The following is a 20,494-nucleotide window of genomic DNA, read 5'->3' as shown; positions in this document are numbered from 1 at the left end:
AGAAGATTTTTTTTTCTCCCTATATGTTAAATTTGGGACCCCCAGGGCAGGGCCTCTTTTCACCCCAGGGGCATAATTTGAACAATTTTGGCAGAGGACCACAAGGCAATGCAACATACCAAATATCAAAAGCCTAGGCCTTGCAGTTTAAGGCAAGAAGATTTTTAAAGTTTTTTCCTATATAAGTCTATGTAAAACTTGAGACCCCCCGGGGCTGGGCCTCTTTTCATCCCAGGGTTATAATTTGAACAATTTTGGTAGAGGACCACAAGGCAATGCTACATACCAAATATCAAACGCCTAGGTCTTGTGGTTTTAGACAAGAAGATTTTTAAAGTTTTTTCCTATATAAGTCTATGTAAAACTTGTGACCCCCGTGGAGGAGCCTCTTTTCACCCCAAGGGCAAAATTTGTATAATCTTCATAGAGGATTATAAGATGATGTCACATACCAAATATCAAGGCTCTACGCCTTGCGGTTTTGGACAAGAAGATTTTTAAAGTTTTTTCCTATATAAGTCTATGTAAAACTTGACACCCGGGGCGGGGCCTCCTTTCACCCCAGGGGCACAATTTGAACAAACTTCATAGAGGACCATTAGATGATGTCACATGCCAAATATCAAGACTCTAAGCCTTGGGGTTTTGGACAAGAAGATTTTTAGAGCTTTTCCTTTCGGTTGCCATGGCAACCAGAGTTCTGCATGGAACTCAATTCTTTGAACAACTTTGAAAGGGGGCCACCCACGGATCATTCCTGTTAGTTTGGTGTAATCTGCTCAGTGGTTTTCAAGAAGAAGACATTTTTAGAAATTGTTGACGGCCGCACGCCTGACTACAGACATTGAGCGGTCACAAAAGCTCACCATGAGCCTTTGGCTCAGGTGAACTAACAAAGTAATGGTAAAGGGTCACTGAAGAAGCAATTCTGTGAAAGAAGACCATTCAAGCAATATACAAGACAAGTTTTCTAAACTACCACCAGATGGTATGAGATGTTGTTTGGATAAAAGTGTGGACAGACAGATAATTAATAATTAAATTTCAGTTATTTTGAAATATAAATCAACAACCATTTTTCTATACATGTATTTAGTTATAATTTTTCTATATGTATGACCTTGACCAAAGCCACCTAAAATGAAACAAAACAAGAGGACCATGATGGTCCTGAATCGCTCACCTCTTCCCACATGACCCAGTTTTGAGTATGAAGTCATTTTTTCTATTATTTGACATAGTGACCTAGTTTTTGAGCTCATGTGACCCAGTTTTGAACTTGACCTAGATATTATCAAGATGAAAATTCTGACCAATTTTCAAGAAGATCCATTGAAAAATATGGTCTCTAGAGAGGTCACAAGGTTTTTCTATTATTTGACCTATTGACCTAGTTTTCGAAGGTACGTGACCCTGTTTTGAATATTACCTTGATATCATCAAGGTGAACAACCACTAATTTTCATGAAGATCTCATGAAAAATATGGCCTCTAGAGAGGTCACAAGGTTTTTCTATTTTTATACCTATTGGCCTAGTTTTTGACCGCACGTGACCCAGTTTCGAAACTGACCTAGATATCATCAAGGTGAACATTCAGATCAATTTTCATGAAGATCCATTGAAAAATATGGCCTCTAGAGAGGTCAAAAGATTTTTCTAATTTTAGACCTACTGACCTAGTTTTTGACCGCAGTTGACCCAGTTTCAAACTTGACCTAGATATCAAGATGAACATTCAGACCAACTTTCATACAGATCCCATGAAAAGTATGGCCTCTAGAGAGGTCACAAGGTTTTTTTATTATTTGACCTACTGACCTAGTTTTTTAAGGCACGTGACCCAGTTTCAAACTTGACCTAGATATCATCAAGGTGAACATTCTGACCAATTTTTATGGAGATCCATTCACAAGTATGGCCTCTAGAGAGGTCACAAGGTTTTTCTATTTTTAGACCTACTGACCTAGTTTTTGACCGCACATGACCCTGTTTCAAACTTGACCTAGATATCATCAAGATGAACATTCAGACCAACTTTCATACAGATCCCATGAAAAATATGGCCTTTAGAGAGGTCACAAGGTTTTTCTTTTATTTGACCTACTGACCAAGTTTTTGATGGCACGTGACCCACTTTCGAAAATGATCTAGATATCATAAAGATGAACATTCAGACCAACTTTCATACAGATCCCATGAAAAATATGGCCTCTAGAGAGGTCACAAGGTTTTTCTATTATTACACCTACTGACCTAGTTTTTGAGGGCACATGACCCACTTTCGAACTTGACCTAGATATCATCAAGGTAAACATTCTGACCAATTTTCATGAAGATCTCATGAAATATATGGCCTCTAGAGAGGTCACAAGGTTTTTCTATTTTTAGACCTACTGACCTAGTTTTTGACTGCACGTGACCCAGTTTCGAACTAGACCTAGATATCATCAAGATGAACATTCTGATCAACTTTCATACAGATCCCATGAAAAATGTGGCCTTTAGAGAGGTCACAAGGTTTTTCTATTATTTGACCTACTGACCTAGTTTTTGAAGGCACGTGACCCAGTTTCGAACTTGACCTAGATATCATCAAGATGAACGTTCTGACCAATTTTCATGAAGATCTTGTGAAATATATGGCCTCTAGAGAGGTCACAAGGTTTTTCTATTTTTAGACCTACTGACCTAGTTTTTGATGGCACGTGACCCAGTTTCGAACTTGACCTAGATATCATCAAGGTGAACATTCTGACCAATTTTCATGAAGATCTTGTGAAATATATGGCCTCTAGAGAGGTAACAAGGTTTTTCTATTTTTAGACCTACTGACCTAGTTTTTGACCGCAGTTGACCCAGTTTCAAACTTGACCTAGATATCATCAAGATGAACATTCAGACCAACTTTCATACAGATCTCATGAAAAGTATGGCCTCTAGAGAGGTCACAAGGTTTTTTTATTATTTGACCTACTGACCTAGTTTTTTAAGGCACGTGACCCAGTTTCAAACTTGACCTAGATATCATCAAGGTGAACATTCTGACCATTTTTTATGGAGATCCATTCACAAGTATGGCCTCTAGAGAGGTCACAAGGTTTTTCTATTTTTAGACCTACTGACCTAGTTTTTGACCACACATGACCCTGTTTCGAACTTTACCTAGATATCATCAAGATGAACATTCAGACCAACTTTCATACAGATCCCATGAAAAATATGGCCTTTAGAGAGGTCACAAGGTTTTTCTTTTATTTGACCTACTGACCTAGTTTTTGACGGCACGTGACCCACTTTCGAAAATGACCTAGATATCATCAAGATGAACATTCACACCAACTTTCATACAGATCCCATGAAAAATATGGCCTCTAGAGAGGTCACAAGGTTTTTCTATTATTTGACCTACTGACCTAGTTTTTGAGGGCACGTGACCCACTTTCGAACTTGACCTAGATATCATCAAGGTAAACATTCTGACCAATTTTCATGAAGATCTCATGAAATATATGGCCTCTAAAGAGGTCACAAGGTTTTTCTATTTTTAGACCTACTGACCTAGTTTTTGACTGCACGTGACCCAGTTTCGAACTAGACCTAGATATCATCAAGATGAACATTCAGATCAACTTTCATACAGATCCCATGAAAAATGTGGCCTTTAGAGAGGTCACAAGGTTTTTCTATTATTTGACCTACTGACCTAGTTTTTGAAGGCATGTGACCCAGTTTCGAACTTGACCTAGATATCATCAAGATGAACGTTCTGACCAATTTTCATGAAGATCTTGTGAAATATATGGCCTCTAGAGAGGTCACAAGGTTTTTCTATTTTTAAACCTACTGACCTAGTTTTTGATGGCACGTGACCCACTTTCGATCTTGACCTAGATATCATCAAGGTGAACATTCTGACCAATTTTCATGAAGATCTTGTGAAATATATGGCCTCTAGAGAGGTCACAAGGTTTTTCTATTTTTAGACCTACTGACCTAGTTTTTGACCGCAGTTGACCCAGTTTCAAACTTGACCTAGATATCATCAAGATGAACATTCTGACCAACTTTCATACAGGTCTCATGAAAAGTATGGCCTCTAGAGAGGTCACAAGGTTTTTGTATTATTTGACCTACTGACCTAGTTTTTTGAGGCATGTGACCCAGTTTCAAACTTGACCTAGATATCATCAAGGTGAACATTCTGACCATTTTTTATGGAGATCCATTCACAAGTATGGCCTCTAGAGAGGTCACAAGGTTTTTCTATTTTTAAACCTACTGACCTAGTTTTTGACCGCACATGACCCTGTTTCGAACTTGACCTAGATATCATCAAGATGAACATTCAGACCAACTTTCATACAGATCCCATGAAAAATATGGCCTTCAGAGAGGTCACAAGGTTTTTCTATTATTTGACCTACTGACCTAGTTTTTGACGGCACGTGACCCACTTTTGAAAATGACCTAGATATCATAAAGATGAACATTCAGACCAACTTTCATACAGATCCCATGAAAAATATGGCCTCTAGAGAGGTCACAAGGTTTTTCTATTATTTGACCTACTGACCTAGTTTTTGAGGGCACGTGACCCACTTTTGAACTTGATCTAGATATCATCAAGGTAAACATTCTCACCAATTTTCATGAAGATCTCATGAAATATATGGCCTCTAGAGAGGTCACAAGGTTTTTCTATTTTTAGACCTACTGACCTAGTTTTTGACTGCACGTGACCCAGTTTCGAACTAGACCTAGATATCATCAAGATGAACATTCAGATCAACTTTCATACAGATCCCATGAAAAATGTGGCCTTTAGAGAGGTCACAAGGTTTTTCTATTATTTGACCTACTGACCTAGTTTTTGAAGGCACGTGACCCAGTTTCGAACTTGACCTAGATATCATCAAGATGAACGTTCTGACCAATTTTCATGAAGATCTTGTGAAATATATGGCCTCTAGAGAGGTCACAAGGTTTTTCTATTTTTAGACCTACTGACCTAGTTTTTGATGGCACGTGACCCAGTTTCGAACTTGACCTAGATATCATCAAGGTGAACATTCTGACCAATTTTCATGAAGATCTTGTGAAATATATGGCCTCTAGAGAGGTCACAAGGTTTTTCTATTTTTAGACCTACTGACCTAGTTTTTGAAGGCACGTTACCCAGTTTCGAACTTGACCTAGATATCATCAAGATGAACATTCTGACCAACTTTCATAAAGATCCCATGAAAAATGTGACCTCTAGAGTGGTCACAAGGAAAAAGTTTACGGACGGACGCAGGCACGCACGGACGACGGACACCGCGCGATCACAAAAGCTCACCTTGTCACTTTGTGACAGGTGAGCTAAAAACTTGTGTCTATAAAAGCTACTTATATACCAGGTTTGGTCTACCTCTTTCCAGACTGAAGTTATTGTGTGAAAACCACTTTTCTATTTTTAGTAACAATAATCTTGACCTTCATCTTAGCAATCCAAAATACATTTAAAACCATGACCTCCATGCAAGCTTCAAAAAGGTATGACTGGATGGACAAAATTAAGAAATAATATATCTCATGCAGTGATTTGTCGTTGAATAAATCATTGTTTGGAGTTCAGATGCAAAGGAATTAGATCACGAGTGCGCAGCCCGAGTGATATAATAATACGCATCTGAACGACGTTACCACATTACTACGGATTTTTAAGTACATCCTTGACGACATTCATTATAAATTTGCCCGTTTTCAATCTTTTTTTTTCTAGCGCGCCGCTATGCTGTTTGACGCCATGACGTAATAACTGTGACGTCAGAACAGTGATTTGTTGTATAATAATTCACTGTTTTCTGCCTTCTTTGTTTATTAGGAAAATGAATCGGATCGTGTTAGAATATGGAATAAAAACACCATACATGTATTGCCAAAAGGTATGACTCTGGATGGACAAAATGTCGTATAAAAACAGTAAAGGGCCATAAATCTTGCGTTCCTCAACCATGAATGAAACTTGCAAGGCCATATTGCCCTACAGATGTTAACATTTTTACCATGTTTTATTGAAATCCTTCCTACCATGTCAGAGATGTGATACCTGACAAGGCAGGAAATGGAATAAAACACTAAAACACTATATGTAATATATATACATGTGCAAAGGGTCATAAATCTTGTCTTGCCAATGCTAACTGACTGAAACTTGCAGGGTGGTATTTCCTAACAGCAGTTGACATTTCTACCATATTTTATTTAAATACTCAACACCATGTCATAGATATGGTCTTGGGCTGACAGAAGGAAGAACTGCAAGACGGACACGGCCAAAACATATACCTCCATTTTCAGTATACTGCAGTAAGATAATAAATATCAGTTGTACATTTGGCAAAATTTTGATCCCAAAAACTTTACACTTTTCAATACCAAATGCGAGACTTCTTTAAATTGGAAAAAAATGCTAATGTTGTACAAAGTTTTTGGGTGCACAGGTACAGAAGATATAGACTGTTCAATATTTGACTTAATTCATACATTTAAAATAGTATTCGCTGACAAAATATTATAAATTCTCTTGACTTCCATTTACCCAAATTCACCTTTCAAAGGCAGGAGGATCATTTTTTTTCAAGTCACATGCAATCACGTTATATATCCTGTTTTTCAAACACAAGTATATAATAAAATGGGAAATAACTAAAAAGTAAGCAAGGCAGAGTTACGGTACCGTTACCTGTACTCTGCACTTCCTCTAAGTGGCCTTTGTCAGTGTAAAAGTTTTAATTAAAAACCTTTCAACAATTTTGGAGTTAATATGCTCATGAAAAAAAAATGTTATGGTCCCATGAATAGATGGACTGACAGATAGAGTCCAATACCTTATCCTCTTTACTTTTCAGTGGGTGGGATAATATGTGTGGTAGCACAGAATAAAAGAGTTACCTGTTCTTGGCCACAGTGCATTCACAGCTATACCATCGTCCCTGAGCTCCTCTGACATTCCAAGTACACACATAGACATTCCATACTTGGCCATTGTATAAGCTAAAATAAATTACACATAAATTAAGACTGACATTTTCAACAAGTAAATGAAGTATTGCCATGCAATACAAAGTCCCCTACTGGATGGCACCTAATTTTCTCTACTGCAGTGTAACTTAATGATCTGATATCTGTCAACATGGTCAATGGATGTATAAACAATATTGTACTATATGTACAATATGTTATAACTGTCACAACACTTGGATTAAAATTTGCATATACAAAAATCTACTGTTGTTGATTGTTTCATAACATCTATAAATATAAACAAGAGTGCAATAATGTCACAATATACATCCATCATTGCAAATTTCTTTACACTAGCACCTGTATTTGCATATGGATTTTTTTTTTGGCCAATGATAAAAAAGTTGTAATATAAGTTTTTTATAGTAACAGCAAAGGGAAGTTAATCCTAAAAAAAATATTAAAAAAAAGAAACAAAAAATTCTATATAATATAAGTCCACACAAAACTCCTTACCAAGTAGAGATAGGTCAAAATACACCTAAAAATTGGGTAACATTCATGTTGTACCACAGAAAAGTGGTCCCAATTTTTCTCTAGAGCCAATAATAAAAAAGTTAAAATATAAGCTATCTATAATAAAAACAAAGGGAAGTAATTCTAAAAACAAAGTTGCCTCATGGTGGTGCATATTTGTGACAAGTTACATCAAAATCCCTCCATGCATGAAGAAGAAATTCTCTGGACAAAGTCATTTTTGAATTTGACCTTTGACCTCTAAGTGTGACCTTGACCTTTGAGCTGTAGCGCTTACATTTTTTGAGAAAAGGTGGGCCTAAAAAAAAAATTTAACCAACACCGATGATCAAGTGACGACAATACCTCATAGATTTTTTTTCAAAAATCAGACGAGCTAATAAAACAACTGTGTTCGCTGACAAAACACAACTTACTAGAGAACTGTATACAGACTTAAATAATATGTAAAGAACTATTTGAATAATAATAAAAGGTGGTATTAAATAAATGATACATCACAAACGTTTGCAATAATCCCTACACAAAAAGTCATATCAGTTCAAGTTGGTTGGTTTAATAACATTTCATTTATTATGCTCCTTGAAGGGGAAGCATATAGCTGCCACTTCATCCATCCATCTGTCCGTCCATCCCGCTTTTCTTGTCCAGAGTATTCCTCAGCAACCTCTAGTTGAAATTTAGCCATACTTTAAGAGGAGATGCGCATATTACCTTTGTGTTTCGGTTGGATGATTTTTCACTGATTTACTGCCATTTTATTATTCAACATAAGTAAACTATAGCGCCATCATACTAGAGTTGATGCTACCAACAACGCTTCCATTGCCATCAGTATCAATATCAATATAAACATTACCATCAACGCTAGTAGCAAAATTACTATTAAAATAATTGTCATCTCTTACGTAAACGTTGAGTGGATTATCTATGTCAAATATGAATTCATCTATCAATTCTTCTATTACGTTGATGTCTATGTCCATCAATATATCACTGACAGATTCGATTTATATTGAATAGTTTGGTTTCATTGTTGGTGACATCTTCAAAGTTGGCAGGTTGAATTCTCTGAAGTGTTGAAAAATCCCTCGTTTTCACAAAGTTCCTCCTACTGACTGCTTTGGTTTGATGATGACGATGCTACTGCTATAACTTTAGATGCCATGCTTTTGACATTTGTTGATCTAAGTTATGAATTTTCTTCAAATGTACCAGAAAGTAATTTCTTCATATAAATTAACAGAACATGCTGAAATATCACATGGATAATATTTCATATCTACATGTTTTCCTTTGACATGTTTTGTCAAACTCTACACTATATTCCCGACGACAATAATCACAAACATATATTATAGTGTAAGCACAGTAATCAGATTTCAGTTTCACTATTCTAACCTTATATGATGTATAATACCTGACGAGGTCTAAAAACATATTCGTAATTGTTCATTTGTACATGTCTTATCAAAATGTGCATAGATTCTTTGATTTCAGATTTGTAGTAAAACCACTTCTGTCAAATGCTTTTGTAACTTTGCACAAATTAGGGAGTTATAATGGTAATTCTTAAAAGTTTGGTAATGACGAAAATTTACTACTATCAATACCCAATGACTTGATTTGTGGTTCAATCTGACTTGTGTCTTGATAAGGCTGTACAAGACTTGCCTCATTGTTTTTCTTTGTTCTACAACTGATTAAGAAGACCTATAAAACTACAATAAAACATATTTAACATGACCTTCTTCTCTTTATATTACAAAAACAGGATTTCAATGCAAAAAAGGCAGAGCATATTTAGGAATTCCCTTTGATTTTTCATTTTTTCTAGGAAATTTAGCCAAATTGGAAATACGTAGAAAAAGCAGGAATTTTAGGGATGCTGGACAGCCTGTCATAATTATCTTGTCTGTCAACTTATGCATTGCAGCCTTACCTACATGTCCTCTGAACCATTTTTTATCCATGTTGAGTGGTGGGCTGATGTTCAGTATACGCCCATGAGAACTTTTCTTCAAGTACGGCAAGCACGCTCTAGAACTGAAATAATAACTGTTGCATCAAACAAGCATTTTATGAAATAACAATTCAGCCATTCCTTTATATCTGCTTTGTGAAAAATTCAGAAAATTTACATTAAAAAGTAGTTCCCTGTCCTTCGACCACATTTCATAACCAGGACATTCCATCAAAACTTAAAGATTTCTTTAACTGTAAGCCATTTAAAAAAAAATACTGTTATGTTTAAATGGCTTCTCTCAAGACAACCAGTCACTCAATAGACCCTTACACCTTCTGACCTTGCTTCTGACCAAGTTTGGTGAACAGCAGTCAATCAATCAAATGTCATCAATAGGCTTTTTACTTATTTCTAGCAACCTGTAAGTGTAGTTAAACACTTGAACAAACTTAGAAAGGTTCATTCATGGATGCTCCACACAAATTTTGATGAACATACATGAAACAGTTCATGAGAAGTTGTTAAACAATTTGTTATTATTATTTTTAGCTCCAAGGGCCAAGAGGAATGAATGAACTTGAGACGGCATTATACAATGATGTTAAGATTTGGTGAAGAAAGAGAAGTTTGAATATCTACTTTCTGAACATAAAAGTTACTTCTGCAATTTCTTGCATAATGAGAATTTACTAAAGACAATTTACCAGCTTTATTGCATAATCTCGTACAATGAACAAAATTTTGATATCATAAAAAAATCTTGTGTACTACACTTAAACTTCTTTCTCTTTCTGCCACTTTTAAAATAGAGCTTAAATCATTTCTATTCCAAAATAATTAAAACCATTAACTTTAAATTAGATCTATTTCAAACAATTATGTTTTTATAAAAAATTACATAACAACCAAATACACTGCTATAAATAGTTTTGTATATCTAATACAAGTTTTGTGTACTTTTATTCCTTGTAATCAAAAATTTGAACACTCCCAAGTGCCTTGGATGTTAACTATCCATGAATAAAAGTACTCACACATTAACAGTCAACAATGAATAAGTTCCTCTTCCTTCAGCTCTTTCAGTAACTATAGAAAATTTATCATAAATTTGTTAATTATCCTTCACCCAATTGCAGGACTGCTTTTAAACAAATATAGTAAATTACCATAAATATGTTCCTCGTCCATTCACTCCCATCATGAGATCATATTTTTTCATTGGCGTAGCCTGTGTACCCGTTAGACTTATAGCGCTAGCATTGTTCACCAGAATATCTATACCACCAAATTTAGCAACAGTTGCTTCAACTGCCTTCTCCACTTCTTTTTCTTCACGAATATCAACAACACATGGCAAACACTTTCCACCTAACGCTTCAACTGTGTGGAGAAAGTGTAATAATTATAATAACAATAACAACTTTATCTATATAGAAAGGCACAGTTGAGGCTTGTCCCATCTTCCCTGTGGTCCTCTTTCAAACATAATTTACAATAAATTTACATTACACAGAACACAGAATGACATGTCAATAATTCACAAAAGATACAAATGCAAAGGCAAATTATAACAAGGCAGTCTGAAAGACAGCTATATCCCCCGCCACTGTTATGGATAGTGAAAGGGTTGATGGTATTGGGTGAAAGCATTGACGTTGTTAGGTGTATTTCATAGTCCATTGTATGTCAACATCAATGACTTTGAAAATTCTTCACGGGGTTTAGGAGATACAGAGCGGACCCAAAATGGAAGGCTCAAACCTTTGACCTCGAGTTGTGACCTTGACCTTGAGCCAACATGACTGACTCATGAGTTCTGCACATCGTCTTGATAAGGTGATCATTTGAGCCAAGTTTCATGAAAATCCTTCAAGGGCTTTAGGCAATACAGAGCTCAAACCTTTGACCGTGAGTTGTGACCATGACCTTGGGCCCACATGGCTGACTCATGAGTTCTGCACATCATCTTGATCATTTGACCAAAGTTTCACAAAAATCCTTCAAGGGCTTTAGGAGATACATCTAGCAGACATAAAATGGAAGGCTCAAACTTTAGACCTTGAGTTGTGACCTTGACCTTGAGCTGACATGGCTAACTCATGAGTTCTACACATCCTCTTGATGAGTTGATCATCTAAAACAAGTTTCATGAAAATCCTTCAAGGGGTTTAACAGATACAGAGCGGACACAAAATGGAAGGCTCAAACCTTTGACCTCGAGTTGTGACCTTGACCTTGAGTCAACATGGCTAACTCATGTATTCTGCATATTGTCTTGATGAGGTGATCATTTGACCCAAGTTTCATGAAAATCCTTGAAGGGGTTTAGGGGATACAGAGCGGACACAGAATAGAAGGCTCAAACCTTTGACCTTGAATTGTGACCTTGACCTTGATGGACAGAGACTTTTCCTATAACCCCCCCCCCCCCCCCCCACACACACACCCCAACCACTCATGGAGGGGGATTAAAAAAGGGTAAGTAACGGAAAAGATTTGTTATAATTGTTTTATCCCAACCTAAACATTGAATAAACTTGTCCAACAACTCTGCTATGATGGCACTACACTGCTCTCCTGTATACTCAGTGACTTCAAAAACACTTCACAGTGGCAATACAGGTTTTGTTATGGAAATCTCTGCCAAATGAGAAAACATTGCTAAATGCATGACTTTGACCCCTAAATGTGACTTTGACCCTTGAGATATTGAGATAAGGGCCTGATGTTTGGGCACAACTTTCCATCACATTGAGGCAAACATTAATGTCAAAATTTTAATATAAACAAGGTTGCTCCATGCATATCAAAGTAATGGCCCTGACAAGCTCTGACGTAACTCTTGACCCAGTTTGACCCTGACTTTTCAGACAACAGCCTTTAGACCACACTTTGTTTATAGTGGGTATGACAGTTATTTTTTTATGTTTTGAAACCTATACTAAAGAGACTGACAGAATAAGTTTGTGGATGAAGTTGTCTAAACACATTAATTCAGGTGTGGCCTAAATGTCCACATGTAATTTTGCACAGATGTATTATACCGGTATTATCAGAATGATATTCACAGAGATGTAGGAGTAAAAAGTAGGTCATTAGGTTGTGGTGGGTCTTTAATCACTTTGTGCTAAGGTGGGCTAAACAAGGGAAATTATGACAAACAAGAGGCCAAATAGGCTTAAGTCGCTCACCTGAAGAGTACTTTAACCATCTGAATATGCTTCTAACTAGTTTTGTTGAAAATCCTTTAAACTGATCATTTAAAAACAGTTATTTCATTGTGTTTTCCTCGCTTTGCTGTGACACACCAAAACTGCATAAGTTAACTATTAGAATAAAATTCATGATAAAAAGTTTTTTCTTTCTTCAATTTTTAATACTGGTGTCCCCTTAAATGGACCAAGCAAAACCATTTATACTACAGACCAAGTTTGATGAAGATCCATCAAGAGAAGAAGTCATTTAAAGGTTTTTCTATTTTTAGCTCTACCTAGAAGGGTCCATTTAGTGCCCCCATTTGAACAAATTTGGTAAAGGACCTTATAAAGATGCTACAAATTAAGTTTATGAAGATCCATTAAGTGATACACAGGGCTCCAGATAATTTTTTTTGCCTATGAGTATTAACTCATCATAATTTTTGTGAATGAGTAAAATGGTAAAATCTGAAATTTACTAGAGTAATTTTACTCCTGAAAATGTGTAAATGTGGAAAGACAGGAAAATGGTTTTATAACACATTTATCAATTTGGTGTAACACCCATGAATTTGTTTGCAGTTCAGTTTCAATTCAGCATTCAAGTTTTTGCTTTTTGTTCTCCCTTGGCTTACTTTGGCTTTATAGAATACTCAGTATACTCACTGCTTAAAATATGTTTCAATGATCGTTCTTGTTGGTTTAAAGATGCGTAGAGTGTTTGTTCACTTTTTACAATTTTAGAAAAAGACATTTTGTTGTTTACTCCAACCGGAGGTTGATATTTTAAATTGACACTGCTTTAAAATACACTACCGTACCACCAATATTGTTTCCCAACTACCATTCAATGCGTGAATATGTTCTGTGACGAAGAATAAATGCTGACCGTGCTTTGTTTCGTAAAGCCTTTTGGTTTACGCTAGCAAATAGTCATTGCAGGAGTTTCTGTAATTTCTTATATGTTTTTATATGCTTAAAAATGATCGCACATGCATATATGCATTATTTCAAAGCGTAATTTACGCTAATACGCATCTTATCTGGAGCCCTTGATACATGAGAAAAAGTCATTTAAAGGCATTTCTATTTTAAGCTCTAGCTGTCCCTACAAAGGGCAGAGCACTCCCCAATTGAACAAATTTACAAGAGGATTATATAATGATGCTACAGACAAGATCCACTGAGTGGTTCATGAAACGTAGTCATTAAAAGGTATTTTAACTTTTAGCCCTAGCAACCCACCCCTAAACTGCCCCCATTTGAAAACAATTGAGAAAGTAGAGATGGTACCTAAAAAGTTCAAATTCATCTTTACAGATTTTTTTAGAGTGAACTGACAGCTAAGTGCACCAGTTTACTAAAAATATTTGTGGTTTTTCTCCTTTCCATGTAAAAATAGGAATATTTGATTTTTAAAAATGACTTTCTCAAAATATCTGAAGCAAAATGGACAACTCTTGTACTGACCATTTTTCAATGATTTTCTTGGGTAGGTACCATCTCTAGAGAAAGCATTTTAAAATGATCCTCCATACCAAGTCTGGTGAAAATCCATCTAGCCATTCATTAGAAGAAGTAATTTAAAAGTATATTTAATTTTAGCTCTAGCAGCCCCTAAAAGGGGCCAAGTGTCCCCAACTGAAAAATTCTGTGAAGGACCTTATAATTATGCTACAAATCAAGTTAGATGACGATCTATCAAGTGGTTCATGAGAAGTCTTTTGAAGGCATTTCTATTTTTAGTTCTAGTGGCCCCTATAGGGAAAAACTGCCCCTGTTTGTAAAATTTTGGGAGAGGACCTTATAATGATGCTACAGACCAAGTTTGATCAAGATCCTTCAAGCAGCTCAGGTTTGTTTTCCTTCTAAATAGGGGCCTTTATCAGGCCCCTTCCCCTCAGAAAATTTCCTTTAAATCATGCAGTTTTCCCCAAAAATTGACTTTACATCAGGTTTTTTATTCCCCTTTGCCCAAATACCGAGCTATTTTTCCCCAAATCACAGGCATGGCCCCTTCCCCTCTTGGTAAAAAAACCCTGGCAGCTCATGAGAAGAAATCGTTAAAAGTATTTCTAATTTTGGCTATAACAGCCCCTAAAATGGGCCAAATGCCCCCATTTGAACAAATTTGGAAGAGGACATTGTAATAATGCCAAGTTTGATCAAGATCCTTTCATCAGTTCATGAGAAGCATTATTTTCAAGGTATTTCTAATTTTGGCTCTATCTGCCCCCAAAAGGGACCAAGTGCCCCCATTTAAACAAAATTGGGAGAGGACCTTATAATGATGCTACAGACCAAGTTTGATGAAGATCTTTCACGCAGTTCATGAGAAGTTGTTGTTAAAAAATATTTCTAATTTTGGCTCTGTAATTCTTACTAGTAGTTTCAGTGGAGAAGATGTTTAAGTAAAAAATATTGATGCAGGACGACAGACGCATACTAGTAGATAAACACTAAACAAAGTTCAGGTGAGCTGAAAAAAACTGGACTTTCTGTGTTTATCAACTTCAATATATAATTACATTTAGTTTTTGTAACTGCACTGTGAATTTTGTATCATGTGAAATACAACACCAGCTCCACACACCCAGGTTAAAATAGTCACCCATTCAACGTCAGATTTAACAAATACCAAAAGATTTCCATACAAAAAAAGTATGATGCAAGAATTAAATAACTTCCATATATGGATGAGGTATGTTCTCCAAGGTGAAAATAAATAACTTTTTACTACGTTAAGAACTTTGACATTGTTCGACCAATGTTGTCTATTACCATACTTGCTCGAGATCTGATACCACTTGCATTCTTTTTGTGATTCTTTCAACAGCTTCAGAAGAAACAAGACATGAAATCTGATGGAAAGACTGACAGACTTGCAACATGAGAACTATACACCTCCAAGGAAGATAAGCCATGGTCTGCATTGGGATAGGCTGGAAATGCCCACTGAACTTTCCTTTCAAGTCTGATAATCTAATTCAACTTCAACCAATCATTTTAAACCTACAGCACCATCAAACTAATAACGACAGGCAGAACAGAATGTTTATGTCCTGCAACATAATGGGACACTCAATGGTAACATAGATATTGTACAAACCTTCTTCTGCTGCAGTATAAATTGTTCCAGGTAGCTTTGGGTGAGGTGTCACAGTTTTGGCAGCAATTACAATATTGGCCCCATCTTTGGCTGCCTTTAAAGCTATACTCTTCCCTATTCCTCTACTGGCTCCCGTGATGAACAGGGTTTTACCTGCAAGTTTTCTGAAAAATAACACAATTTAACATGCAATAATATTTCACTTCTGTCAAAACAAGAGGGCTGTGATGGCTCTAGATCACTCACCGGAGTTTCACAGCACAAAAATATGTTTCTTTCAGGTTATGGTTATGATTTAACTATTTTGGTGCAGGGTCAACAAAGGACCAACTGTATGGCATTATTCTGAAATCTAACAGTTTCAAACATAATAATTTTCACATAATCCTCTACATATCTAAAAGCCCAGGCAATGGTTTTTAGTTCGCCAGACTAATATTCGCACAAATCGAAAGTCACAAAGATCAGCCAACTGCTGAGACTGACAACATAAAATCATTCCATGCACAATTCAAAATTAATAGTTCCTTCATGTATATCAGTTTTACCATGGATTTGTTTTAAGATTGTTATTAATATCACCTGTCTCAATAAAACCATTTTTTTCAACCATTTTATAATCATGTTTTCTTTAAAAAAAAATATTTGAAAGTAAAAACAGAAGTTTATAAAGGTGTCGATAATTACATATTCAAACTTACTACGCGTTTTTTAAAAAATTTGGCTGCTGTGACGTCACTCTGCTTGTTTATTCACATGTGTATATGCATGGAAACAAATTTACTGTTTAGATTTTGGAATAGTCTATTTTAAGTAGATGTAGTGCGTTAAGTTCTTACACAAACTAACGCACTTAAAATCTTGCAATTAGAGTTTTGATAACAATTTTATATCTGTTTACGAACTTAAACTATATTTCATTTTTTCATGGTGTTAGAAACATCGAAATAAATTGTGAAGATATATTAAACCTCTGACAGACATTAAAACGATGTCATTTTATATCCCTAAATTCAAGTAATGGATTTTTCTCCAGGCATAATCTATTTTTAGATTTCCTTAGATTATTTAAGGTTTTTCCATATTCACTTTTAGGCTATTTGCGACTGATGATAAAAGCCGTACCGCAGGCACGTTTCTTCTACCTTACTGTGCTAAGTATATGTATATATTTTTATAGGAATTTATTACTTTGGCATTCAAATTCACTATAATTTATTAGAACTTGATAAATAATGCAAGTCTTTTCAACCTGATTAATGTTCATACATAATTTGGGGAATTGCAAATCAAAGTATAGATGTTCTGTTTGTTACCTTTATATTTTATCTGATATTATGTCCCTAAATTGCTTTTTTCTTTCAAAAAGTAAAATATCGTTATAAAAATCATGAGTAAAAGCAGTAAGCTTCTTTGTAAACATATATTAACGTTGACTGTCAAAATATGCAAAATCGTTATCAAAATTCAAGAGTAAAAACCGAGAGTTTATTCATAAACGGAGGTTTAATTTGGCAATGTAGGGCATTTCTTTCACATTATTTACTTCTTCCTTTTTAGTTCCTCTGTTTCTGGTTATTGTTCTTTATAATACATCAATTTTGTTTGCAATGCTCCTAACCAGTAGGAAGTCTTGTATTGCTCTGCAATATTTACTTGTTTGTATCCCTTACAACTTATACATTGTATGCAATACACATTGTAAGCAATGTCATTCTCCTTAGGATTGTTTTCTAAACACGGTATATTGATATGAGCTTTTACTTATTCATAATTTTATGCAAGCTCAGGCTATATTAAAGTCAATGAATCAACTTGCCAATGGTTTTTAAGTGCTGACTTTGGAACCATGGTGGGGGCCAAGGATAAGGTGTTTTTGCACCAGCTATAGTCTGTAATATCATAACACTACCTTTCTCTTGAAAGTTAATCAAGATGGTTCCACACAACAGTACCCTATGCTCGCCTAAGTAGTTTGATATGGAAAACCTGTAATATTTAAGATTTTGCAAACATCTTTCCCGCACAGTTTCATCTAGTGTTATGTGGTAGCCAGCCTTTCTGTACTTTCAGTACTCTGATTAGTTACTGGGCCAGCCATCATTGGTACAAGTTGACTCTTAAACGTCTAAAGAAATTACATAAAGACTTACTTCATAACCTGACTGCTATTCGGCATGTTGATTGTTCATTAAATTATATATCCTGAGAATTTGATTTGATAACGTTTTTCTACATTTTAATCATTATACGTCATTGTTAAATTTGTTACACTTCCATTTTTACCCGTTGAAAAACAGTGATTTAGGTTTGAATTCACCCTAATATGTTATTGTTTTAAGGTAAATATTGCTACCTTATGATGGCAGATAAGATATGATAAATTTGTTCCGAGTCTTTCTGGTAATTCAAGGGCCATAATTCCGAAGTGCCTAGGCAGATTTGGCTAGTTATCGAACTTGGCTGAGCACTTATTGGCAGACACATTTTATTGAAGTTTGGTGAAGATCCGCTGAGAAATGTTCAACTTAGAGTGCGGACAAGCTTTGTGACAGACAGACAGACACACTGGAGTAAATCAATATGTCTCCCACACCACTGTGTGGTGGGAGACATAATTAGTTAGCTATCCACTATACCCTAAAGCACTGTAAGCCAAATGAGTAAGGCTACACAGATATTTAAATCAGTTCATACATTTGACGAGATGAATTGGGACAGAATGTTCAATTTATCTGTGGGTGGTCTTTGAGGACATCATTTAAAATTCATGAAGAAAAAGTGCTGCCATAACATTAGGCTTAACTCATTTAGTCAAAGATCCATTTTTTACTGGAATGCTTTAAGTGCAAAAACTGTGAATGCTGAGTCAGTAAATGAGTTTAAATCGCTGCTGAATAATGACAACTGGAATGCAAAGAAATTTGTGCCAAGCTATTACTGACTTAAGTATCATGACTATAAAGTGCGCACTCAGAGTCATTAAAGAATCTTAAGTAACAATTCGTTTTGAGATTTACTCAGAAGATTCTTCACAAGAGGGGCCAGGTTAGCACAGCTAATATTTACGGCCCAAACAGACAAGCTTTATGTCGCTGAGTGGCTGCTTTTTAATTTCTGACTTTTGCAGCCACCGCAGTTACAGTTTGACAGTCACAATATAAAACTAAACTGTATATGTTGGATTAGTTTGACTACGGCCTGAAGATCAAGGTATCAACAGGTCGGAGACATCCCCTGGATTGAGAGACATTCTCTCGATCTAAACATTGTCTCTCGTTCGAAAGACAAAATGTCTTTCGATCAAAAGACTCAAATTAGCTTAAGAAATGAAAATCATTGAAAGAGTAATTGAAACTCTCTTTTTAGAATGCACAAATTTATTTTAAATATAGAAAATTATCTTTCTTTTGTCAAATTTTCAAAATCAAAATTATTTTGGGAATTTTGTTTAAGCATTATAATGCTTAAGCAAATTTATCCTGTCACTTGCAGTATTTTCGACCCGATATCAGAGTGTCGTATATCTTTCTTGATATACCGTCAGTTGATCATGTGACCAGTGATATACGGTCAGTTGATCATGTGACCTTATGATCGATATTGTTGTCATAAGAAATTTTGCAACGAAACCATCATCATTGTGTTGGAAATGTCCGAACTAAGAAAATGAGTGGTCAAATAATGAGTTTTTATTCAAAAACGAAGAAGTTATTGCGATTTTGCCGGTAATCACGTCATTATATAAGTGATGTCATTACGAATATGACGTCATTAAAGCGGTTGTCACACACTTATTTTTGTAAAATAAATTGCCAAATATCGGAAAATGAAATAATAACAAGATAAATGGAATAATAGGTTAGTGCCTAAGATGGAGAAAGTTTATCTGGCTCGGCTCCAGACGTTATCAGGTTCGCCTTCGGCTGACCAGATAACCTCCTCTACCTCGCCAGATAAACTTTCTCATCTACGGCACTAACCAATTATTCTCTATTTCTATGACAATGTGTTTCTTGTAAAGTTTACTTGAAATAACAAGTTGTTTCAATGAATAAACTAGAAAATGCTTTTGTAAAAAAGTGCATGTCTCCCCCAATGCAAAGTCCTATAGGCAAGAAGTCAATAGGGGTCAGGAGCAAAAGTCAAAGAGACACTGATGGTTGGCTGCAATAGGGATCATCTACTTGGCATGTCCAATCATCTCGCTAAATTTCAACACTCTTGGCCTAGTGGTTCTCAAGTCACTGTTCAGGCTTCTGTGACCTTGACCTTTGATCAAGTGACCTCAAAATAAATAGGGGTCATCTACTCTGCAAGTCCAATCATCCTATTAAGTTTCAACATTGTAGGTCAAGTGGTTCTCAAGTTATTTCCAAAAAATGATTTTACATGAACAGGCCCCTGTGGCCTTGACCTTTAATAGACTGACCCCAAAATCAATAGGGGTCATCTACTCTGCATGTTCAATCATCCTATGAAGTTTCAACATTCTGGGTCAAGTGGTTCTCAAGTTATTGATCGGAACTTGTTATCAATGTTCAGGCCCCTGTGACCTTGACCTTTAACGGAGTGACCCCAAAAACAATAGGGGTCATCTACTCTGCATGTTCAATCATCTTATGAAGTTTCAACATTCTGGGTCGAGAGGTTCTCATGTTATTGATCGGAACTG

At 35.8% G+C, this 20,494-nt stretch overlaps 1 protein-coding gene across 1 annotated transcript in view; it reads right to left on the bottom strand.

Moving 5' to 3' along the window:
- LOC123524429 (hydroxysteroid dehydrogenase-like protein 2) overlaps positions 1–20,494 on the bottom strand; it is a 41,805-nt gene that overhangs the window by 16,796 nt on the left and 4,515 nt on the right. The window contains exons 2-5 of the mRNA XM_045302632.2: positions 15,820–15,983; positions 10,680–10,893; positions 9,490–9,593; positions 6,939–7,040 (exon numbers count right to left, since the gene is read on the bottom strand). Coding sequence (XP_045158567.1) covers positions 6,939–7,040; positions 9,490–9,593; positions 10,680–10,893; positions 15,820–15,983 — 584 coding nt within the window. The remainder of the gene's footprint in view (positions 1–6,938; positions 7,041–9,489; positions 9,594–10,679; positions 10,894–15,819; positions 15,984–20,494) is intronic.

The sequence above is a fragment of the Mercenaria mercenaria genome, chromosome 3 (assembly GCF_021730395.1).
Source record: "Mercenaria mercenaria strain notata chromosome 3, MADL_Memer_1, whole genome shotgun sequence".
Classification (NCBI taxonomy): Eukaryota; Metazoa; Mollusca; class Bivalvia; order Venerida; family Veneridae; genus Mercenaria; species Mercenaria mercenaria.
The sequence above is the reverse complement of the archived record's forward strand: the minus strand, read 5'-3'. Positions and strand labels throughout refer to the sequence as shown.